Raw genomic sequence first — 23,973 nt, 5'->3', positions numbered from 1 at the left:
ACCACCCAAAGAATCCAAAACCGATTTTATTCTAATAAAACTGTAGGTACCTACCTATTTATACAATAATTACGACAGCTTTTACTGTCACATAGCTTATTACAATCCAACTTAAACTTTAATATAAGCTAGATTTCCTAGCTTTAAACTGCACGTTTGATTTTGCTTTTTAATTACTCAGGAATTTAAGCAGTTAAGAAAGAATTCAGCTGTCTGTCCGTTGCCCAGACAGCAAGGCTTTGCCAATTAACGTAGGAAGCAATCATCATCTCACCATTTCCCTGTCATCGTACACGTCTGTCTGTACGGCCTTCGCAATAGCTGTTTTTATTGTGCTTTTGTTTATTTATGTATCTTTCTTGGAATACATAGAATTAAACAATAATAGCTAACTCCCTACGTACTGGAATTGCATAATTTAATGGTAATAGGGTACTAACCAAGTTAATTCACTTAGTTTATCCCGAAAATGAAATTTCAAGACTGTTCTTTACAGCAAAAATATTCGACAATCTGCCCTTGATTGAAGACTTGTAAAGCTCCATACATAGGCCATTTATTGAACACATACTCACGCACAACTGATTTTCATATGTATCATTACAAATACTAAAGTGGTGCTAAAATTATAACACTCGCATCATGGAAAAAGATTCTATGCAATGCCCGTGACTTTGATCTCATTTTAAAACACACCGAAACCCATTTCGGCATCCGTTTTCAGTAGGTGTTGAAAGTCTAATTTATACAACCAAAGCATGTTAAGAAAACAATGCGATGCGACATTTATTCTTGTCTAAAGAATAAGATCTTCCTTCTAAAGAAACCAAAATAGTAACATACAAAGCTACCTAATTTGATACAACAGACATTGGCATCCGATCGTGAGCTAAGTACGAGTATAATGCGCTTGTTTTTAATTGCGCTTTACTGGGCCGAGCATCAACGCAAATCGGCAATTGTTCACCAATAATAACCGATTTGAAACACGGCCAAGCGATAAGACGCTAAGCCCTCGATACAAATCCTGTGTCCTACATCGAGATCTCGAGTGGAAACGGAGCCGCGTCGGGCGCAAGCCGATCCTGCGGGAAACGCGGTTCCTCAGTTCGCCTCGCTCGGAAAGTAAACGCCCGCGCACCTGCCCTCTCCGTCACTCTTCCAAATTTAAATCCCAAACTCCCCCCACCGTCTCGGGCGCCGCTTCGCTAAGCATTCTGGAATAATTCCTGTGATTCGGCAACCGTAGCTCGCCATTCGAATTCGGGTCGCGACCGCGTCCGGTGATATCGCTTTCCTGAACTAACGCACCCTGATTAGCCATGGCCGACGTAGACGTTCAGGTCCAGTACACGACCACCGAAAGGAAGACCAGGAAGGTCAAGAAGACCTCCAAGCGCAGGGAGTCTAAGGATGGCGAGGTCACTGTTACGGAGATCGACCAGACCAACACCACCGCGGTCAACGACGATGGGTATGTTGAGTGGTGGCCAAACTCCCTTGACCCTCGGTGCAGTGTGTGACGCCAGTGTGTCTGTGTCAGCCAGTGTCGATTTCCTGTCGTGTTCGACCTCTTTAGTGACATGTACAGCGTGTACCAAATGACATTTGCTAGGTGTAGTATTTTGGCCACCCTCACATACCCGACCTAATTTAAGGTATTTATAGGTTGTTTTACATACAGTGTGGTATGGATAATTTCTCAATGGTTTCAAGTCTCAACTTTATTAGTTGCCCCATTTGGCAGCCGTTTTAAGCGAAAGTGCGCAAATAACTCGTACATCATGCATGGAATTTACGTAGAATGTAATACTGAAATGTTCTCGAAAGGTTTGTTCCTTTTTTATGTAGTACATAGTGTCCACTTGTCTTGAATTGACTGAAAGTTCAGCTGAAGCTGAAGGTCCTATTGATTTTGATAATGATGGATATGTCATTCCGTACTCGCAAGACCCATAACATTTGCCATACAAATACCAAATTACCCAACATTTGCCCAAACTTTCCACCAGCATCATTTTCACCAGCCACTCTCTTTGTCCCCAGCTCATTTTCAGTGGCGAATACACCAAGGCGATGAACAAGGACTGGCACAGCGGCCACTTCTGCTGCTGGCAGTGCGACGAGTCGCTGACGGGCCAGCGCTACGTTCTGCGCGATGAGCACCCCTACTGCATCAAGTGCTACGAAAGCGTCTTCGCCAATGGCTGCGAGGAGTGCAACAAGATCATCGGCATCGACTCTAAGGTAAACAGCATAAGGACTAAATCTTAAATAACTTGCAAAAATCGAATTGCCGAAAAGAAGCAGTCGAGGGTGACTGCTCTCACCATCTGAGCTACTTAGACATTGGGAGAACCCGTAAGTTCCAAGTGCAATTCGCTGTTACGGTCAGCGAATTATGAATGATAAGATGTGACTCTTAACGCTAGAAAATTTCGATAACTGGCATGAAGACTACTTTCGATATTATCAACAAAAACACCAAGATACCAATCAGAATTTTACCATCGCCATTTCTGCGTCTTTTATCCACTATTACAAAAGAAACGTCAACTATGAAGCAATCTTTAGCGGTCATTTTACCCAAACTCAATATTTATAATCCAACAAATTCTTCTAACTCATTTGCTATCAACATTGTTTCCTCATCTTCATCATCAATATCTACAAGAAGCATAGCTACGTTATTAGCTTCGACATTTAGGTTTTTAAAGACAGGATATTTCTTTTCACTATTCGTTTCCATTTCACTTTATTTACTTTCTAACTTATCTAATCAACTTCACATATATTTAACTTTATTCAAACGTTTTCAAATGAGAACTTAGTAGCTTTTTTTTTTAGAAATTAATACTAATTTTGCGTAGTTAATATCGTTATTGATGACCATTAGAGCAAGGAACTTGTACAAAGTATTACAAAAAATACATTCTGCTTATGGAAAATATTTCATTAATGTTTGTTTACCAATGTTTACAAATTGGAAACTCCCAATGTTGCTGGTAACCTTTTACGTAAGATACAACCATAACTAAACCGTAGTTAGTACAATATCTTAATAAATTATGGTACGTTTACTCGATACGAACAGGAAACTTCATTGATCCATTTAACAAAATAAACAATCGTGAACATAAACTTTACAGTGAACATCGAGATGTTCAGTGATGATACAGTGAGGCTCGAGAGCCTCAATTCGATTAGGTCTACCAACTGAATCATTTGTTCAACGATAGCCCCTTCATTCATCAAACTTACGGCTAACTTGATTTAAACCAGCACTTATAGACACAATTGATACAGATAAACAAGATTATGGCACATTATCGTTTAAATCAATTGATCAATTACATTGCGACGACTTGTCTGAAGAAGTTCAATGGCTACCGATTTAATCGAATGATATCCAGATGACATTACACGAATTAATCGATTGACATTTTGAAAATCAAACGTTGTTAGAACTTTTAAAGTGGATGTTACTATTGAGTTTAGTGCGCAAACGCTCTTGTTATTTGGCAAATGTTCAGGATAATTAATTGTTGTTTCGAAAAACATGAATGTTGTCATACTTCAGAATGCCAACTGCGATCCGACGTGTGTTTTTCCGTTAGTTTAGAAAACAAACATCTCGCTTGAAACTGAGGTGGAATTGTGTAAAGCAATCGTAATCATTTGACAGTTCATAACGTACGATAAAGTCAGCTAAACAAAGCGTTTGACAGAATAATCGAGTAATTTGTGGGTTTAACACATCTCAACGTGTAGTTTAATTCCTTGTATTTACAAGCATTTGCTGGAGTAGTTAAAAAAAAATAACTTACAATTATCACAAAATATTGAATAATATAGGTCTGACCTATCAGCAGCTAAATTAAACATTTCTCATGAAACATCGTCGTTTACATCATAAGCAAATCCCACTAGCATTAAAACTACAATAGCATCCTTGACATTTAACTTCTTTCCGTATCTTACTCAGCCATCCCTTGCTAACTTTGACCTTTGGAAACAGAACCATGCCAAGCATTTTTGCATCAGAGCTAGAATCCTCGGCATTCTGCTTTGTTGGTCTGATCAAATTTAGTTATGTCACTCCAGCCGCCCCAGATTCCGCGGGACTGCACACGGCCCCAACGAGCGAGCCAACACAACGCGGATCGCCAACTCTATACATTTATCTAACTACCAACGAATGACTTTTCCTGTCGAGAGAACAGCTGCAATCCGTCGCTGTTTACACCTACCGATTGTTTTTTGTGTTACGTCAGATTTCCAGTCGCGTGATCTCCTTAAGACTCCAAAAGCTTCAGCAGCTTTGCGACCACTTTGCATGTAAACGATGACGATAAAATGCCAGTCACTGGAAGTAATGCTACAGATTACGTCACGATGAAAATAAATGATCAGTGAAATTGTTTTAGAAATTCTATATAGTCATCGGCAGCCAATTTGCAATCCAATATTATATGTCGTGTTGAAAAACATCGAAATTGTTTGCTCATTACAGCAGAAGTTTGTTGCAAACCGGCGAGAGTTTTTCGAAAACAACTCAACACGAGCGTCTATTCCTGGACTGGATACAACATTATTTTAATGTTTTCGTTCCTAACAACCTTGAGTTGCCTGGTGGATCCGTCAGACGATTCTTTTGAGATTCAAGACCCACTAAGTATTTCGTAATCGGCCAAAATAAACATTCATATTTTATTGACATTACGACATTCGATCTTAAACGCCGCTCTGGCGGGCCACACGGGCCAGGAATAGATTCCAGAATGGGGGAGCTTTATTTCAGTGTTCGTTAACTATGCAGCGTTATGGGATGTATTACACTTTTTGTTTAAACTAGCTGCATAAGAACGAGGTAAAAATACAACGTTCACGTAGCAGAATTCCAGAGCTTAGTTCACTCCATTAATTTGGTTATCAAACGTATGTTTATTTTCTGTAATACAAGCAGTATTATAAACAAGACTGAGTGCTACTTAATCATTATTATTAAACTCACGATGCTCGTAAAAGCATCCGGCATTTAGCCTCTGAACTTTGAATTGTAATAACTTGAGCGTGTATCTGTCAATAGTTTATCTTAAATCATAAATTGAATACTGATTCACGGCTCAAAATAGACGGTGACGAGCCTGTTAAACTTATTTCGAATACTGTGAAAATGGTAAAGTTAATAAGTAAGATTAATGATGGCAATCCCACGTGAGATGAAAATGGGTATAGTACCAAACACGTAATCGATTGAAGACTGGGCTCGTCCTGCACCTGTACTCGTATACAACTTAGATAAATAATTACACCCACGCCGTAATGTCGCGTTTTATTCCGACACCTACTGGAAATCTTATTGTTTTTGCACTAGCTTGCTCATCCTGGGATTCCACAGATAGAATCTTGTGTATTGTTTTGTTTATACGAAACACAAGTTATCCTTCGAATTATAGTCCATTCAATAGCCTACACAGACAATATTATAACTCGCAAATTATAGACTACAAAACATTTGATTTGCCTTGACGTATTTGGCCAGACTTATATCAAAATAAACTTGACCCATCCTAAAATACAATCATGACTCGTAACTCATATTCCACTGGAGCTAGATTTAGATTCATTCTCATGAAAAACGTGCTATTAAAAGTGAATCTACTAGAGATTGTATGTCGTTATATTTTTAGCGGAACAAGATGAATGGGCGCAGATTTACAGCTAATGATAATATCAGAATTTCACATGTCGCGCTATTTTATACGACATTTACAATATAATTTCTTTCAATGAACCATTTATTTTTGTTTTTGGATGTCACACAACTTTGAATAAGTAGATAAAAAATACCAAACCTTTGCTGCAAAATAATTAAGTGAAGTAAAATCTATACGAGGCACAGGCAATTAATCTAAAGGCAGGCAAGATCAAGATGATGATGACAATAATATTCGAGTTCATGATTAAAAACCGGCCAAGTGCGAGTCGGGCTCGCACACCGAGGGTTCCGCCGTACAAACGTAGCGGTTTACAATTTATGACGTATTAAATCAAATTACTTACTTGATTCCGTTGCGAGTAGTGGCGAATTTCAAAATATGCGGTATGATTATTTTTTATTTATTTATTTTTCCTATATTTGCATTATAGGTAGGTACCTACCTCAGCGTTTTGAATTTTTGCGTTGATTTAGAATTTCTCACAGTTTAGAGGCAATTAGATTTAAGAATTGTTTGATATGAATTTCAACTTTAATATCTCTACGCGTTCATGTGAAAAAGGGTTGGTAGTAAGTTTATAATTATTAAAAAAATATTTTATGTCATGTAAGCAAAAATAATATTTTAAATTTTATATAACTTCAAATTTATCATTTTCGCAATTTTTCCTTTATCTGTACTATATAACGTTGCTTCGTGCCGAATTTCAAGATTCTGAGTTCACAGGAAGTACCTTGTAGGTTTTGATTCCCTAGCGTGTGACGGAAATTCGTCTAAGGTGTCGGTATAAACTGCTGTATCTTTTGATCGCGTTAACTTAGAAGTTTGATTTTTTTACTTCTTAAAGGGACAATAGATATTAGACAAGAGGTATTTGGTATAAATTTCAATTTGATACCTTTATTCGTTAGTGAGAAATAAGGTAGTAAGTTTCATTTTATTAAAATATTTTTATTATATTATATAACTAAAAAAATGTAATTTTCGCAATTTTTCCTATATTTGCATTATATGACAATGCTTTATGCCAAATTTCAAGATTCTGAGTTTACGGGAAGTATCCTGTAGGTTTTGATTCCTTTGCGAGTGTCGAAAATTTGTTGAAAATATCGACATAATCGGCTGTATCTTTTGATTGGCTTGGCTTAGAAGTTTGATATTTTCACAGCTTAAAGGGACAATAGACCTGAGTATTTCATGTGAATTTCAGCTTGATACGTTCACGCGTTCTTGAGATAAAGGGTCTTGACAGACGGACGGACGGACAACAAAGTGATCCTACAAGGGTTCCGTTTTTTCCTTTTGAGGTACGGAACCCTAAAAACGAGAGATGGGAACTGCCAAACACATTATGTATATTGTGCATTGTGACCGACCTAAGGGACTTCGTATAAAAAATAATGAGAGCATTACCAATCCAATAAATAAATCTTCAATACAATTAACATTCCCACAACATCTATAAGGAGTGTACTTGTGATGTAAACGCCAGTGAGATTTCAGATGTGCTTCAGACTTGTATGCTCTGTCACGTCTTATGTCAATGTTTTACCCGTCTCGTGCTGCTCCCCTACCTCAGGCATTGACGCAGTTATGACTAGACCTCATAGTACGAGAGCCCACGACCAAAATTTTTGTCTCATAGCAATACGGCCAAAACCGCATCAAATCGATAGATACGATTATCCTGAACTCGAAAATACCAATATCAGACATTTTCCGCGTAGCGTTTGATCTGACCGAATTTTCAAAATTGTCAAAGAATTTTACCGAACTGCATCATAGCAATATGTCTGATTTGCAGACTGTAGTTGAATGATAGTTCTGAGATACCGGAAACATTATTTTCAGACGTTAGTGGTGTAGCGCAAACCCGTAAAATCACTTAAAAAAATTAAAAATGAGACAAAAAAAATGTCTCATAGCAATACGTCTGAAAATCTTTTTTATTAGTAAATTTTGGTTATTTGATGCGAACAAAACAATTTTCAGACGGAAATGTGAACGCATTAAATTTTGAGACCGTTTTGAAAATGTTAACAAATTTTACCGATCGGTATCATAGCAATATGTCTGAAAATTGTTGGACATGATAAAATAAGTTGTCCACATGTGCAAAAAATTTATATCAGACAAATTAAGTGTAGCACCTTCTCTATCATACAACTTTTTGATACACTTAAAGTGTCTGAAAACAGGTTTTTGGTAATCATGGCAGCAATACGAAAAGTTAAAAAAAATAATTATCCGTATTGCTATGATACAGGTCGGCTAAATTTGTTGACATTTTCAAAAATGCGCACAGGCTATATGCTACGCGCAAAATGTCTGAAAACAAACTTTTTCGTGATACAATTATAAAATCTATGTACATCTTCACTATCAGACGTATTGCTATAATACCGACTGTCTTTTTTTTTTGACACAGCAGAAATGGCCTCCCACTCAGTTGCTACACTTTCGACCGTTACTACACACCTAGTCGGGTTCAGAATCATACAATCTAACGATTTTATAGGATTTTTGCCGTATTGCTATGACACATGGTTTTGTTCGTGGGCTCTCGTACTATCATCATTCCATCTTCTCCCTATCATGCTTCTGGTATAATCTTCTCTACCGTAGAAACTACGTAAATACCACCATGCTCAATTCCTCCACCTTCCACAGGACCTGTCGTACAAAGACAAGCACTGGCACGAGGCGTGCTTCCTCTGCGCGAAGTGCCGCGTGTCGCTGGTGGACAAGCAGTTCGGCTCCAAGCTGGACAAGATCTATTGCGGGAACTGCTACGACGCGCAGTTTGCCAGCCGCTGCGATGGCTGCGGCGAGGTCTTCCGCGCTGGTGAGTACAGATACAGTTTCAATATGATAAGATAAGATAAGATATGGAGGCCGCGTACCGGAAAACGCAGCGTGGGACGTCCACCTACAAGGTGGACCGACGACATCGTAAAGGTAGCAGGGAAGCGCTGGACGCAGACCGCTGCCAATCGATCAACATGGAAAGCATTGGGGGAGGCCTATGTTCAGCAGTGGACGTCCTATGGCTGAAATGATGATGATGATGATGATGATGATGAAGATAAGATATGACAAAAAAAGAAAACTACTTTATTGGCACACTGTTTATTTAACGGTTATAATAATACCTATAGTAGGAGCAGTTCAAGACGCTGGACTTCCACGGACACCCTTGTTATTTAAATTGCGCATCATTTCGAGGAGTCATTTAGAGCTATGGCTATTGGCTAGCGTATAAAAGAAGGAAGCTCAAAGCTTTAGCACGAGACCGAAACATGAAAGAAACCATTTAGTAGAATAGAATAGGACCGTTCTTCTCGTCGTGGATACTGTATAATGCTCAGGGACAAATAAATAAATGAATAAAATCTTTATTGAATAACTTAATAAAAGTTTTTAACAATAGGCTAATCTTAAAATATAAAAGGTAAAAACCTGCCTGAACTAGGAATAATTCCTGTATCTCAGGTAACATGTAAATATCAGGCATATGTTGAAATTTTGTACCGTGGAAAAGCAATAGCAATTTTAGGATGTTCTGATGACTCAATAGACAAGTTCAAACTACAAAAACCTATCTGGTTTTGCATGTTCAAGTAGCGTGCCACCGGTGTCTAGCTCGTCTTTAAAATTAGGTGTTTATTTACTTTTTTATACTTAATCGGTGTCGACGACACCATATTTTGTAAACTTAAATCTTCTTTAGCATTAAGATCGCCTTTTGATATTCGGTAAAAATTGTGAAACACTGGCTAAACAATTTAATTTGAATTACTAATTTTGATGCGTATATCATAAAACTATAAACTTTACGCATAAATCGTAGGATTATTATTGCTCTAATTCATGTTTATTGCTTGTTAGCTATAAAATTTTGTAATAAGTAGATATACAAATCATATGAGTCATAAATGTGACAAATAGAACATTTTTTCATAAGCAGTTATAATAATATCTTTAAAAATTCCACAAACGTGCTTTATTTCATCGTATTTAAATCAGTTCGTCTGAGTTACCACTAAATCTTAATGTAGTTCAAATCTCAACTAATTAAAAGTATGGAATATGAAAGCAAAAAAGAACGCGATAGAGTGGAGCGCTGGAAAAATAAAAGCTTTCTGCCGCGACCCAAACTTCTATAAGTTAACATTATCAAAATAACAGCCGTTCCAAATTGTGATGATAACTTACCAATCAAATAATTTCTTTAATTCCGATCAGTTTTCCTCAATAATTTTTTACTGGCAACATTAATGATGCAGCCTCAAAGAAAGGCTCCATTTCCGCAGTCCATACAAATTCCCTATATGATCTCACAACCAGCGTACATACCTCAGTCGCAGCCTTATAAGCAGTGTTACCCTCGCTACATAAGGCAGTAGTAAGGTGATTCGGAAAAAATACAGTGCCGTAACCTCGGCTGCCCTCAACATGACCGACTGCATATTTTTGACTTTTAAATCGAGTTTTATATGGTAAAGAGATCTGAGGATTCTAAAAAAAAGTTCATGAAACTCGAAATACATTTTGAGGAAAAATAATCTTGATTCCGCCGCTCGTGTTAAGCAATAAAATATAATGGGCTATTTACTATGATTAATGTCTTTGTAATTTCGAAATATCAATAACTTATGAGCGGGAATTTGTCTTAATTGTAGCATAAAAACTGTTGCACACGTGCAAAGATACCCGTATCCTGCATCCGTAAGTTTACACCGTAAGGCACTTTAGCTTCCTTCTTGTCTTTTCTAATTAATTTGCTTTAGTATTTACTTTTTTGACGAATCGGTATTTTTTAATGAACGGATATAGGCAGGTTTCAATAAAGAATAGACTTCACAAGAACTTAAATAATATGTATTTTTCAAAAATCTACAAAATCTACCAGCCAGATGAGTTGACTTATGTGAATGCTATCCTATCTAATATCTTTTAACTAATACTAGTTCTTTTTAGACTACAAAGTACACACACATGCTTATTTATTTCAGTCAGTAATTCAGTATGCTGTCTTGTTAATTTCATATTACATTAGTACATAGTTGTTGCGCACAACTCTATCTATGTAGATTTCCTTAACTTAATCCATTCCACTCCACAAATTATTCAACAAATTACGTTAAACGTTAACTGTGACATACTACATCTAAACTTTGCTTAAACGGCGCGAAGTCACTAACTGTACAGTCAGACGCAAATACTTAATTATACCTATTGGAAATTAGAAATGAAAAATTTGAACTGAGACTTATTGCGTGACTCCAGTGACCTGAAGAAGACAGGTAAATGATGAATGATGATAAATTCACGTCATAGAGGTTATAATACATTCTAGCCGTTAATTTGCTTTTACAATTAATAATAAGAGGTTAAAAGTTTTTTCTTTCAATCTTGTAATGAACACAAATAGTACACGAACGCAAGTTCAATGAGAGCTCTAGAGCTCTCTAGTCTTCTAGACGAGAGACAAAAATGGTTGCCTGAACTGAAACTTAGCTTATACGTGAAAATTCGTAGTTATTGTAGAGCTAACTGTAACGTGAGCTCTTACTCCAAAACAAGCTTAAAACTTATAAAAATTAAAAACCCTTACCTGAAAGAGCCCTAAGTAAGTGGCAGACAAGCTTTAAATAAATACGTACAAAGATTTTTAATTACCAACAACAAGCTGGCAATTTGACAAAATCTGTCTAAAAATTCCCATCACAAATTAGTAGGTATATTACTTAAGCTAAATGTTACGTGTCCGACTGTCCCGGGTGCCAAGCGGTCGTAAATCGAAACAAACGAGCAATTACGCCAAACGCGAGCGAAACCGTACGACTGTACATGGCTTCTAATTGAAAATGGTTGAACAGTAATGGATTGATACTAATTTGTATCGCTCATTGTCTCTACTAGTTTAATAAAAACAAGCTACAATGATACGTCTTCGATCTTGCAATTAATTTTTATTATCATGTTAAAAACAATTGAAGTCGAATTGGATCGGATCCCGATGCAATAATTGTGACGTTTGGACATCGACGTGATTTTTGTTTACTCGTATTTCAAAAAAATATTTACGATTATTTCAATACGTTCATATAATATCTTCACTCAAACGAGTCTTTTCTAATACCAAGTCGTATGAATAAAATATGAAATATAGAAAAAGTTTAGATTTTTACATCATTTGTTTTGTAGTTTGGTTACTTAGTGCGTTATTTCTATGCTTACGATTTATTGACCTAAGAGTAGGTACCATGCTTTTGAGTTGTGCTTCATTTTCTACTCAAAACTACAATTAATACAAAAGACAAATAAATTCAAACCTACGATTTGTGTAAATGTGTAAATTTTACCTCTAACCAGTTTAAAGCTTTACTTAAGTTCGACTCAAGTTTTGAGAGCCATTTTATAATACGGACCTTAATATCTAATGAAACTATCTGTTCACGTTTCTCTTTAATTTCTAAAGTATCCAGTCACGACCTAAAATGATTGAAACCGTTAACATAGCATAGGTCTTTCCTTCGGTTCTCTACTGCAAATTGTTGATTCTCAGAATTAAAAATAACTCGAGGATAAGTAACGGTATGTAATTAATCACTATAATTTGAGGTTCCTGTCGTATACTTTGTATGAATCAACTTGGTGAAGTTATTAAGACTTGACCTCAATTTGTAGGACTATAATACCTATTCATTTTATAGAACGTAAAAATTTCATTTTAATCATATTTCAATGTGAATATACCTTGTCTTCGTATCCTGGCCACTGTGGATCTAAGAACGCCTTTTATAATTATGTATATTTTAAAGTCTGTAAACCTTTGAAAAAGTGGCTGACAATAGTGACTGAGTTTCTTGCGCTGCTTCTTCTCAACACTGGCCCATTTATTGTCCTGAAGCAGTGGTAGGGTTAATACTGGGACGTGTAAAAGTGCTTTTTAAAAGCCTACTTGCATAAATAAATGAGTTTTATGAGTTTTTTTATGCCCCATATAGAGCGCGAGTCGTCAACATTCAACCTCAATCATTCAAATCTTTTAACAGCTCAAATCATTTATTCAGTATATTGTTTGATAGTCTAACTAATGAGCAAACCGGAGGTTAAAACGACGGTACATAGTAGTACAAGAAAATCTCTACAAATAACCAGTGACCTGCGTAATCTAGCTAATAATTATTTAAATTAAATCCAAATGGTTGTTCAATGACTCCCACACAGCCCAAAACCAATGATGATGACACTGGCACGTGGTAACGCGGATATCCAAAACAATGATTCATAGATTACCACTAAAACTTGATATTTGAAAAAAAACATTCTACCTTTCATAAATCTTTAAAAGATGATTAAAATGACCCAAAGCTAAAATAATGACTGAGGTCGATGCTTTATCACTAGCGTTGGTATGTGACTTCAAAGTTCAAATTGATGTATAAGCGGGACGTCCCGATTTTTTCTTGAAAGGGACGCTGAATGTCCCTATTTTTAACCATTACAGAAGTATTTGATCGTTTTTAAATTAACGAATAAATCTATGAGATTCCATCATTTCTGTTTTTTCTTTAACATTTAATATTCTCAGAACAAATCCGATCTAAATTAATAAAAAAGAAAGATTTTCTTTTTATTTTTAAATTATTAGCGATTTTTTTCTTTTTTTTTTGACATTATCAATGTCCCGTTTGACATAGGCAGGTAACTGCCAACACTATCGCCCACCCATTTTAAGGCGAAATTAAATGCAATCTTCCCAAATCACACCATTCACAGGCAATTCGTGGCAATTTTGACACCAAATTTTACTCCTTGGCTCTAAGCCGTCATTACTCGACGGCGAAAATGACGTTCACCGTTATAATTGACGTCCGCCATTTTCGCTAAAAGCAAATGATTCGATACTTGATTTATGTTAGGTCATAGCTGTATCTGATAGGTCGAATTATCTTTTGCAACGTCTAGACGAAGCCGTCTTGGGCATTTTGGCAGCGAAATGAGAAATGTAAAGTGCTTTTCGTATAATTTGAAACGGAATGTTTCTAGTTGTGTATTATTAATTAGTTAGATAAATAAATAAATAAATCTTTGGACAATTTCACACAGCGCCAGCTAGCCCCAAAGTAAGCAACGTAATGCTTGTGTTATGGGTGCTAGCTTAACGGATATACTACTTATATACTTATTTTTTTTAATGCATACATATTATACATAGTCACACCCAGACCCGTCACAGAAATTAAAATTCATCATTTCAATTTCTGCCCGGCCGGGAATCGAACCCGGGACCTCTCGGCATAGTAGTCCGTTCTGAACCACTACACCAAACGGCCGACAAATAGATAGTTAGATAGTTTTACATTAAGTAAATGTCAATTGCTCTTAGGTAGGGGAGACCGGGGATGGTTGCCTATAGGGGTAGGTAGACTAACCGCCAAAAACTCGCCAACGGTTTGAGTATTGCATCATCCCAGGGCAGCCGCGCATCACTTTCCACCCCCTGCTCAGTCGTCGGTAGCGCCTTGTCGCCAGCACACGCCGTTTTCGAGTAGTGACCCGTGATTTGTTTTCATATCATGTAAGTAATATTTTCGTGTTGCATATTTTTTGATTTGGTACCTACACATTTTATGTTAACCGTTTGCCTATTAGTCAGAGTGTTTTATGAGTCCATATGGATATTATTTCTTGTGTTATTTCTTTATTAGGTGGCAGTGTGTAGGTTATCCATGCCATCGAAACTTAAAATGTCGTTTGGGGTTGGTAGACTAATTTCTTTCGGGGTTGGTTGAATCAACCAACCCCAATAACATTTTGAGTTAAAATATCTTTAAAATTATCTATTTATTCGATTCTTAATACATACATTCTTTTTATTGCTACAGCACGATGAGGATAATAAACGAACGACTGAACGATGAAGAAATAAGACCCTTTCCTAAAGCGGCGCCACGTTTAGATAATAGAAGAAATACTCGGAAACGTAAAAGAACTATACAGGGTGTCACAGAATGGAGGTAGCTTTACTAATGTACTATCCCAAAAAAATATGAAAAAAAAAAATTGAGTTCGGATTTTTTTTTTTAAATATAGTGCTCTAAACTCCAAATCTAGTCATTATTTTCAAAAGTTTGTTTACAATTAAATGAAGCGATCATGTACAATTAATATTAGTAACAAAAAAGTACAAATAAACTCCAAACGCAGCAATTATAGCCAGATACTTAGGCAAAGCTGATTTATTTTCACTTTAAAAAAAATTGTGTCCTTATGCGCTATATTTTTTTTTTCATATTTTTTTAGGGATAGTACATTAGTAGAGCTACCTCCTCTATCAGTTTGATTCACCCATCTGGGACACCCTGTATACAAAGATTGATATGTGATTTAAAATGAGACTGAAGAAGATTTTAGTTTAAAAAGTTTAAATACTAAGAGTTGATAGTTTTTTTTAAAGACTTATTAAAAATGTCTGTACTTGATTATAATTGTTTTTGAATAAAGAGTTCAATTAAATTGAAATAGTGTTTTATTACTTGACTCTTCTCATAATTCCTTGCTTATTGATACGTAGGTCTACTTACCCCGGGCATATAGTCAATCTACCCCGGAACCGGGGTAGATTGACTAAGAGTTGATGTTCTATAAAATGCATTTAAATATGATGAAGATATTTAATAATGAACTATGTTTTGTTGTTTTTTATTAGTTTAATAGTTCTTCTATCCATTAATGCGATTTATTTGTCTGTATGCATGAAAACACAAAAACTATGTATGATTTAGTAAAAAATTAGTCAACTATCCCCGGTCTCCCCTACTTACTTTGCACAAGAACCGGTTTTATTTTATACGAAAGCTTTATAGTATCTCTACATTTTCGCTGACATTTTACATTTTATCTTTACATTTTATTACTATATTAGGTACGAGTGAGTACATTATTTTAAAATTGTATTATTGTTCGGACTAATCTCTCGTAAATCTTAATCTCTAAAATTTTTTTTACACAATTTGCACGAAATTAAATATAAAATGAAACTATCTACGAGGGATAGACATGACACCGGTTAACCACTAGTAAAAAATAAAAATGACGGTTCATACAAAAAACTTTAGTCCACACCATCGCATAGACCAGCGGCCGTCAAGCAAAACACGTATAAGTACAAAAATCTATTTTTCGCGGTGACATTACTGGTGAATCACCGCGTAGGAAGCAAGATGTTGTTTGATTTAGAATAATGTCGCCGTCAATAATTATACTACGTCTTTGAGTAAACTACATGAAGACCTTGATTTATGATGTGTATTAAAACATAGGTAGTTCAAATAACAATATCAAGAGGCTCTTATTTATTATTCATAGATTTTTCAATCGCCGTAACCGAGAATTTTAAAAACATAAATCATCTGTTGGTGTTAATTACCATAATCGCCTTTTTGTAGCATTCTATTTGTTGAATTGTGTTAAATTATAATTCTTATGAAATATTTCGTACATAGATAATTAAATTCAAAACTTTTAACATTATAATTGGGCACACCCCATTTGCGACTTTACAGCTGAATGAAAAATGCAAAAATCCGTGATTCAATTGTTTTGTATAACGGTTCATAAAGCAGGATTTGCAATGCAGATGAGATGAGTAGAAATTATAAAAAAACAAAAACAAAAAACTTGCGCGTGGGCCTTATAGATCAAAGCAAATAAAAAAACAATTTCTTATTGTCACTGTGCTAAGACTTGTTTTTGCGTAATCCAAAGGACACAGATTAAAATTGTCGTATCGGTAAATTTTAAACTGTTTATTATTCACCATAGTATCTAAATATTCGTCCATAGATTTAATCATCCATTCAAGTGATGTATGGCGACAAATAAATATTCATAATGCCTTTGATTTGGTTTTCGTATTTGGAATGAATAAAATTACAAGGAACTATTTTGGTTTCTGAATAGTTCGACCAAAGGATAGTTAGGTTTATGAATATAAAAATCACGTTTGATACAGACTTCATAAATGTAAAAACAATAAGATTGTTCCGATGAATTGTTCTCAGCAGTGTCATAATTTTGTTTGGTCCTTTGCATTGGTCCAAAAACAAAAGAACAGAGCTTCAACGTAAATAATAATAATATGCATCTTGTTTATTTAAGCCAGCATTATCTAGAAATCTAGACATGCTCGTAGCTTAATTAATTAAATAATAAACATAATTGAAAACTTATGGTAATATAAACGATGGATCACATAAATATCCTTGGCATTTAAATGTTATTTTCCTCCGAAAGTAAGAATAAAGTTATAATTAATGTTTTATTAGGATTCGATTTAAATAAAGACGGTTAAGGTCGTCAACATATTTTATTGCTAAGACAGTTAACTATCAATAAATAGCTTGAACTAGTTAGAGATAAATCTGTAAATATTCTCTTTTTAGTTAAGAAATTGTAGAGCGATTCTATCACTCGACTCTACTTATTTTGGATTTTCTTTCTAGGAAATTTTCTGTTTTGCCTAAGGTTAGCTGGTAGAGAATGCCACATAGCATTAAGTTCGCCTTTTGTACAGCTTTTTTTTTTTGTGCAATAAAGATTTTAAATAAAGAACGTCAAGGACAGGATTTAAAAAGAAATAAGAAATAAAGTGTCACTTTCGAACAAACGCAACGCAATAAGGTTTTTCATTTTGCTCTCTTCGTATTATGTAGAGAATCAAAGAAATAAATAAAATCTACTCGTAAATACTCAATCGCAGTAAGATTTTCGTGTAGGCTGCAATGCCACCCATTAAGAGAACAAGCAATAAAATTGTTCGTCTGTAACGTCCATCTCAAGAGCATCGCACACATTAATTTACCCACCTGATTGTAATGGTTTTAGCCCTGATGATAATACTTGAAATCGTCACATGATATGTCACGATTAAGCCTATTATAGAGAAGCCAACTTGTATTAAAAAGGTTGCAATGATCACGCACAAAAATAAAAATACAGAGATTTTTAATTTGAAATCGGCATGCATTGTAATGGTCAAATATCACCAGCACGACTAATCTTTAAAGATAAGTAACAATTTGAACAAATCTCTGACAAGTATTTTGAGAATAAATGTGTGAAATAGTGACGGTCCTGTATTGAGGAAACCTGAAACTGTATCGGTAGACCAACTTTATTCTCTTACGTGTTCCAGCACAGTTAATACAGTTAACAAAAGGACAGTACTTACGTGTAGGTATAGTACAATGAACCAATCAAACCGATTCATAAATAAGTACATAGGCTTTTCTATTCGGTGTGAGGTAAATTAAGGTCGAAACGCCCACCTCTGACACTGCATTGGTAATTGGAAAAGTCCAAACATGGCGGTCTTTCGGTCATTTTGTCGGTCTTACGTTACGTCATACACCCAACAGCTTCGCTAGGGGTATTAATCAATGGGGGTTGAACCAAATTTATCGCCCCCATCAGTTGGCCGTCCTATTTGCCGTTTAAACAGACCTGATCACAATAGAAAGGTTTGAAGTAGACTCAATGCATCTGTTATCTTGGGTTTAGTTTTATGCTAAACCGAAGTTTACTTCTGCACTATTTATAGTGCTCACTGCCTACTAATTAGATTAAAATAATGATAATTACTGAGTTAGGTCTTATGTTAGATAGTTCTTCAAAATGTAACAAGTCGACTTTAAAGCTTTGACTTCGTTTGTGCGTGATCATAGAAGCTAATCTGCTTCTTAAATCTGTTTATTTCCAGTTAGACCTTGACATTTATTCATCTCCAGTCTTTCTTTACTTAAGCTTAATCAATGTCCACTTATTATTATAATACAAAGCAAACATTACAGTATAATAATAGCTAGTCGGTCATAGGCAGGATAAAGGTTACTGAGTCAAAGTCCATTGTCATGGAGTCTGACAATTTATGGACCCCACTTGGGGCGACACGTTTTAATTAACTACAATTGACACATTTCGGCTAAATATTTAACGTGAGTGCTACAAATTGGTGACCTGCTGTTACAGTGTCAATGTTGAGCTGTACGGCTGTATCAGAATTTTCGTAGTTTTATCATTCGTAGATTCGTAGTAGGTAGTATTAAAACAAGTGACTTTAACTACTTTAAGGCTGGGTTGCACCATCTTTAACTACCTATAACAAACGTCAAAAATCTGTCTATAATCCATTCAAAAACACAGGTTATCGTTATAGTTACGCTCAAAGTTAGATGGTGAAACTCAGCTTAAGTCCTTTGTCGAGTTAGTTTTCTTCTTTTTCTGAATGACAAACATTAAGCTCATGCAATGGCTGTTTGCATTTATTTTTATAGCCCTGTAAAACTATGGGATGAGTCGTCTGATATTATCTAGGCACTGAGTGCTATGAAAAAACCTTTTATTATGCTCTTCACAGAAATTTAGAAGACTTAAAATATTAAATTTATCTAACAAAGTACTTTAAGTACCTAGTTTGTTTTTCCATGGTTACAATAAAATTACAAGTGTAGCTAGACAATTCTAGCTAGACCCAAAACTTAATTCTCCGAAACATTTCAAGTACCTAATGAATGGTAAAGACATTTAGCATGTGAACTAGTCGGAAACGTGACCGCGGTACAAATGTGCCTTATCTCAAACGGTCAGCTGGGTGTTTGCATAGTGATGCATTTGAAATAACAAGCTGAAATAACATTATAACCGTGTGTACATAATTTAACATCACTCAAAGAATATTAAAATTAAGTTAGAATCGAAAAAATTACGAAATCCTCAAGATCTTGACTGTAAAAAGTGCTAAATGTTGACTACACTAACTTTGTTGAAAGAAAAACAGTTATTAATTGTATCTGTTGATAATTAATTAAGTAACCAACTCAAAGCTTCTAACATAAACAAATCTAGACCGCCTCTTTGTCTGCAATTTATTGCTTCAGCCGTAGAAAACCTCAATAGACACTTAATTAAGATCGTAACCGTCAATTACGCGGCATTCATCATTAATTGTCGTTAATCAAGATCTATCTCTAAGTAGAATTCGAAGTATTCCTCGTGTTCGATCAATTAAGTTCAATCCGCAGCCTACAGCGTGCCTACACACTCCCCCCACGAGTCCGTCAAAACATCTCAGTACCGCACGAACCGCGAAGCCTACCCACCGCGAGTCAGCGCCATTGCGGACAAACGTCAAATTTTGGCGCGCTTTTTTCTTTTTTTTTAACTAACTTTTTTTTCGGCCATGTCCGCGGACGTTTTGAGTGACGACCTAAAGTCGAGGCTACACTTGACCACAAAAACAGTTGGGCAAGACAGGATAAGGAGAGCGCGGGAGAATAACGAGGATGTCGCCATACTTACCATGTTCCTGCCGAATGCAACCGCTGAAAGGGAAAACAAGAAGTTCTGTTGTGCGTTACGGGATCAGTGTTTGCTCGGCGACCCGAGGAAAACAATTGCAGGTTTTTATTTTGTCCTTATTTAAACGTTTAAATTTAGTATGAACGTTTTACAAAAAAGATCCAATTATGACGAATATACGAAAATTTTGATAAGTTTATGCATTGTGTAAGATAATCCTACTTAATCGTTTCTAGATGGCACTCGTTTGTATATTTTTGTAATGACAATATAGGTTTTGATATTTGTTAATCGTAACGTGCTAACCCGTTTTTAATACTATAAATATAATGACCTCATGCTCTTAACATGTCTGTAGTCCCACGCACCCTTCGAGGGCTAAGCTTATTACCCGTAATCAAGCTGCCAATGGCTAACACGATTGTGTTGTGTTTGCGATGCACTTCGATATAAACTACCTGTGTAGCCATGAAAGTGCATTAGTAGAGCTCTAAATCAGCTCGTGTCAAACACAAATTGGATAATCACGGATGATCTCACTTACATAAATATTCAAGCTGAAAATAAGTTTTATTTAGAACCTTAAATAACAATAAGTTTCACATTTGACATTAGAATATTTATATTACTTTACAATTTATAGACCATTCCATAGCAAAAATTATGTAAACCTGAACTCAAATATAAAACAGTAATTTCATTTAGAAATTACGAAAATAAGTATACTAACCTTTTTAAATTCTACTACTTTTGATTTTGTGTCTGAACTCATCAGTGAGCTCTTAGCCTTATGACAAAGATTTTTTTTACAAATGTTACCCTGAACAAAAAAGGCGCTAAAACATTCCATTCCAGAGGAGCTCTCACATCAACATCTGGTAATGCCGTTTAATACATTCCCTAATTGGGTTAACAATGAGCGCTATCTTCATCCAATTAGCAGGCCCGGAGGTCGACCGCTGTTAATTTGTCGTTGTAAACCAAACAGCTCAAGATTTCGTATTTAATTGATAAAGATAATAAAATTGACAATCAAAATTTAAATTACATATTGTAACACAGTAAAATTAATAAATTAATTAAAAGAGTGAATAATACAATTCGCTGTAATCAAAACCTTAACAAAGATTCTGATTATTAATATTGTATGTAGAGTGGATCACTGTAAGTCCTAAAATGCAGGTTTATCCTATCGTATAGGTTGAAATGATGATGTTAACGACTTATTAACTTAGAACTAAAATTATTTTAACTACGCATATAAATGAAATGAAATATCATGATAAAATGTAAGGAGCACATAAATTTTTATTAGTTTGGAAGAATTGTAAGGTTTTTTGCTAAAATATATCTTTCTTTTTTCCTAAATTAGCTTCTTGTCGAAGCGTTAATTTGAAATGTCAATAGATATAATTCCAAAGCAACGAATTTCATAATTTTCCCAACTCATTGTCGTCGAAATTTAATCTTTCTCTCAATATCATTAAGATCCATTGTTGACATGGATCGAAGACGATTATTGGTTCTTTGTAAATGCTAATCTGCGTGTGCTCACAAATGGCCTTCACCTGAATGGTTTATTTTGAACGTTATGTCATATTTACACATACACACACATACAGTATTTTTTTAAAGTTTATAGACGACTTTTGTAGAGACTGGCCGCTTGATTTTTAATGTAACCTTTTTTTCCTTAAAAAAATAATGCGTTAAAATGTTAAAAACACACATGTACTCGTTAGATGCTTTTACCACAGAATAATAATAAGTATACTCCTTTACTTCCCAAGATTTCGGAGCCAAACGAAGTCTAGTTTTAAAATTGATTTAAGCAACATAATAATTGACATTTACCCATACTGAAACCTTTCTTCAGATAATACAAGTTATCCGACGATTAAAAACTCAGCCTTAACTATTGGAAAACTTAAAGCATAGTTTTGTAGTGTCTTTTAAAGCCCTCACTAAGTAACAAAAATAGAAATGAGTTTATAGGGTATTATTTCCGAAGCTACTCGGAGCTGCGATATGGAAGCCATAAAATAGTAATACCCATAAATATGAAATAAACTTTTTATAGATTCAATGGCCGATATTCTGTTTTAATTGTTATGATAGTATGCCTGAACCTGAAACTGAACATTGTAGGATGAACTTTCGTTGACTCTACAAAAGACCTTATCATAGGTTCTCCTACCATTAAAAAAAAGAACTTTAATCAGTTTTGCGTACGTTACTGGCCGAAAACAAAAATAAACGACAAACAAAACTAATGGCTTAGAACAAATGAGTATCGTTAATTTGTTTACATTCGTAAATTAAATATGGAACGCGCCTGTAAAAGTAACGCGCCGTCAAAACATTCAACTGAATGAAACGCTCCCGTTTTCCGCATAATTCCGTAATATCCGTTTGGGAACGACGAAAGGGCACTTGACGCGGCGCCGCCACACTCATGTTTCCTTTGCTAGTGCAAATAGAAAAAAAAGTTAAGCATTGTATACTTTTTTAAAAATCAAGATGGAAAACTACGTACCTAGTCGATTTCATGATGAAAATATTTCTTCAGTCATGCTCTTTCCGTGACACTATAACTTTTTTTTAAAACCGAAAACTTGGCATTGTGGCGTATGCCTTTGCCTTTTTCTGCAAAAGGATAGAATCATACCAAAAAAAGTAAGTTACTTTTTAAAAAGAAAAAGTAGAGTTTTGAAGTATAATATTAATTAATTAATTGTGTCTGCTTAATTTATTGCCAATAATTCACCTTGATCGTGTTTCAGAGACTGAATCACTCTGTAGTACGTCAATCGCTGAATTACCATCACAGAAGCGTCCCACTTGTGTAACCATCGGTGCTCCTTTCAGGCTTCGTAAATAAGATTAATTTATTAAAGAATTATGTTTCATTAAATGTTATGCACTTACTTATTGCGGAAGATCTGGAAATTAATTCAGCTGTTATTGGTGAATGAAAACTTTCATTGGTACAATGCAATATGCGGAAAACTTCTAAATAGACCCAACCGGAAAATGGACTTGGATTTATACCGAGTTTTTATTTATTGTTATTAATTCATATACTTACACTTTATACTTTTTATCAACTCATTCAAAAATCAACAAGTAATTTTACGCACCTATTTATAATTTATAACTTCAATAAACATAAAATTGCCCGTTTTGTTTGTCTTACCTTGTAAGTTAAGTAGCTTTTACAGTTTTGAAAACAATCATAAAAATACTTATTTATAGCGGCTCCTTTCATTTAACAACCTTACACAAACATTATAAAGTCACAGGTGAAGGTGAGAGGATCGCCGAGTCAATTAACGGAAAATTAAAATTACGTAACCCAAAAACGAATTCTCGATTGACATTGTTTTTCGGTCGTTATGATTAAGGTCTTAGGGTTGAATTCAATTTTATCGGAAGAAATGCGTCATTATAAATTGCAGTTGCAATTTTGTATTATGGGTTGTACAGTTATAGGGTCGATAACGGAATGAGCAGTTCCGATGACTTTGTATGGGCAAGACAGATGGCGAGCCGCCTTGGCCTTGGGTACCCTTATCTCGTAATGATTGGTCCTTTGACCTCATCGGTACAAGTCATCGTGTCAGGAGATATTTTATGTTTTTATGTAGGTGAGCTATGTCTAACTTAGCAAAATGTAAATTTCCTGGTACTCAACACAAAAAGTGAACATGAAACAGCACAAAAAAGCTTTTATCAAGTTTCGCCATCTGCTAATTGCTAGAAAAAATCAAGTAGGAAAACGCATGCTATGGTCGGTAGAGTTGTTACAAAATATCTACGGTTATTTGTAGGGAAATGTGCAATTAACTTGAATTGCATGCATAACCAACCATAGCGTTTG

General features: G+C 35.2%; 1 protein-coding gene and 1 long non-coding RNA gene across 6 annotated transcripts in view; both read left to right on the top strand.

Annotated features, from left to right (window-relative positions):
- LOC135071259 (four and a half LIM domains protein 2) overlaps positions 1–23,973 on the top strand; it is a 196,799-nt gene that overhangs the window by 156,640 nt on the left and 16,186 nt on the right. For 3 of the 5 annotated variants that reach the window (XM_063965044.1, XM_063965042.1, XM_063965043.1), the window contains exons 7-8: positions 2,047–2,247; positions 8,394–8,568. In XM_063965044.1, coding sequence (XP_063821114.1) covers positions 2,047–2,247; positions 8,394–8,568 — 376 coding nt within the window. Of the gene's footprint in view, positions 1–1,130; positions 1,475–2,046; positions 2,248–8,393; positions 8,569–19,857; positions 20,195–23,973 lie in introns of those variants that run through there. The other 2 variants (XM_063965045.1, XM_063965047.1) reach the window with 2 other exon arrangements.
- On the top strand, positions 14,255–15,257 carry LOC135071551 (uncharacterized). The gene is made up of 2 exons (XR_010257283.1): positions 14,255–14,313; positions 14,621–15,257. It is a non-coding gene; the product is annotated as an uncharacterized LOC135071551 (long non-coding RNA).

This window comes from Ostrinia nubilalis, chromosome 4 (genome assembly GCF_963855985.1).
Source record: "Ostrinia nubilalis chromosome 4, ilOstNubi1.1, whole genome shotgun sequence".
NCBI classification, from domain to species: Eukaryota; Metazoa; Arthropoda; class Insecta; order Lepidoptera; family Crambidae; genus Ostrinia; species Ostrinia nubilalis.
The sequence above is the reverse complement of the archived record's forward strand: the minus strand, read 5'-3'. Positions and strand labels throughout refer to the sequence as shown.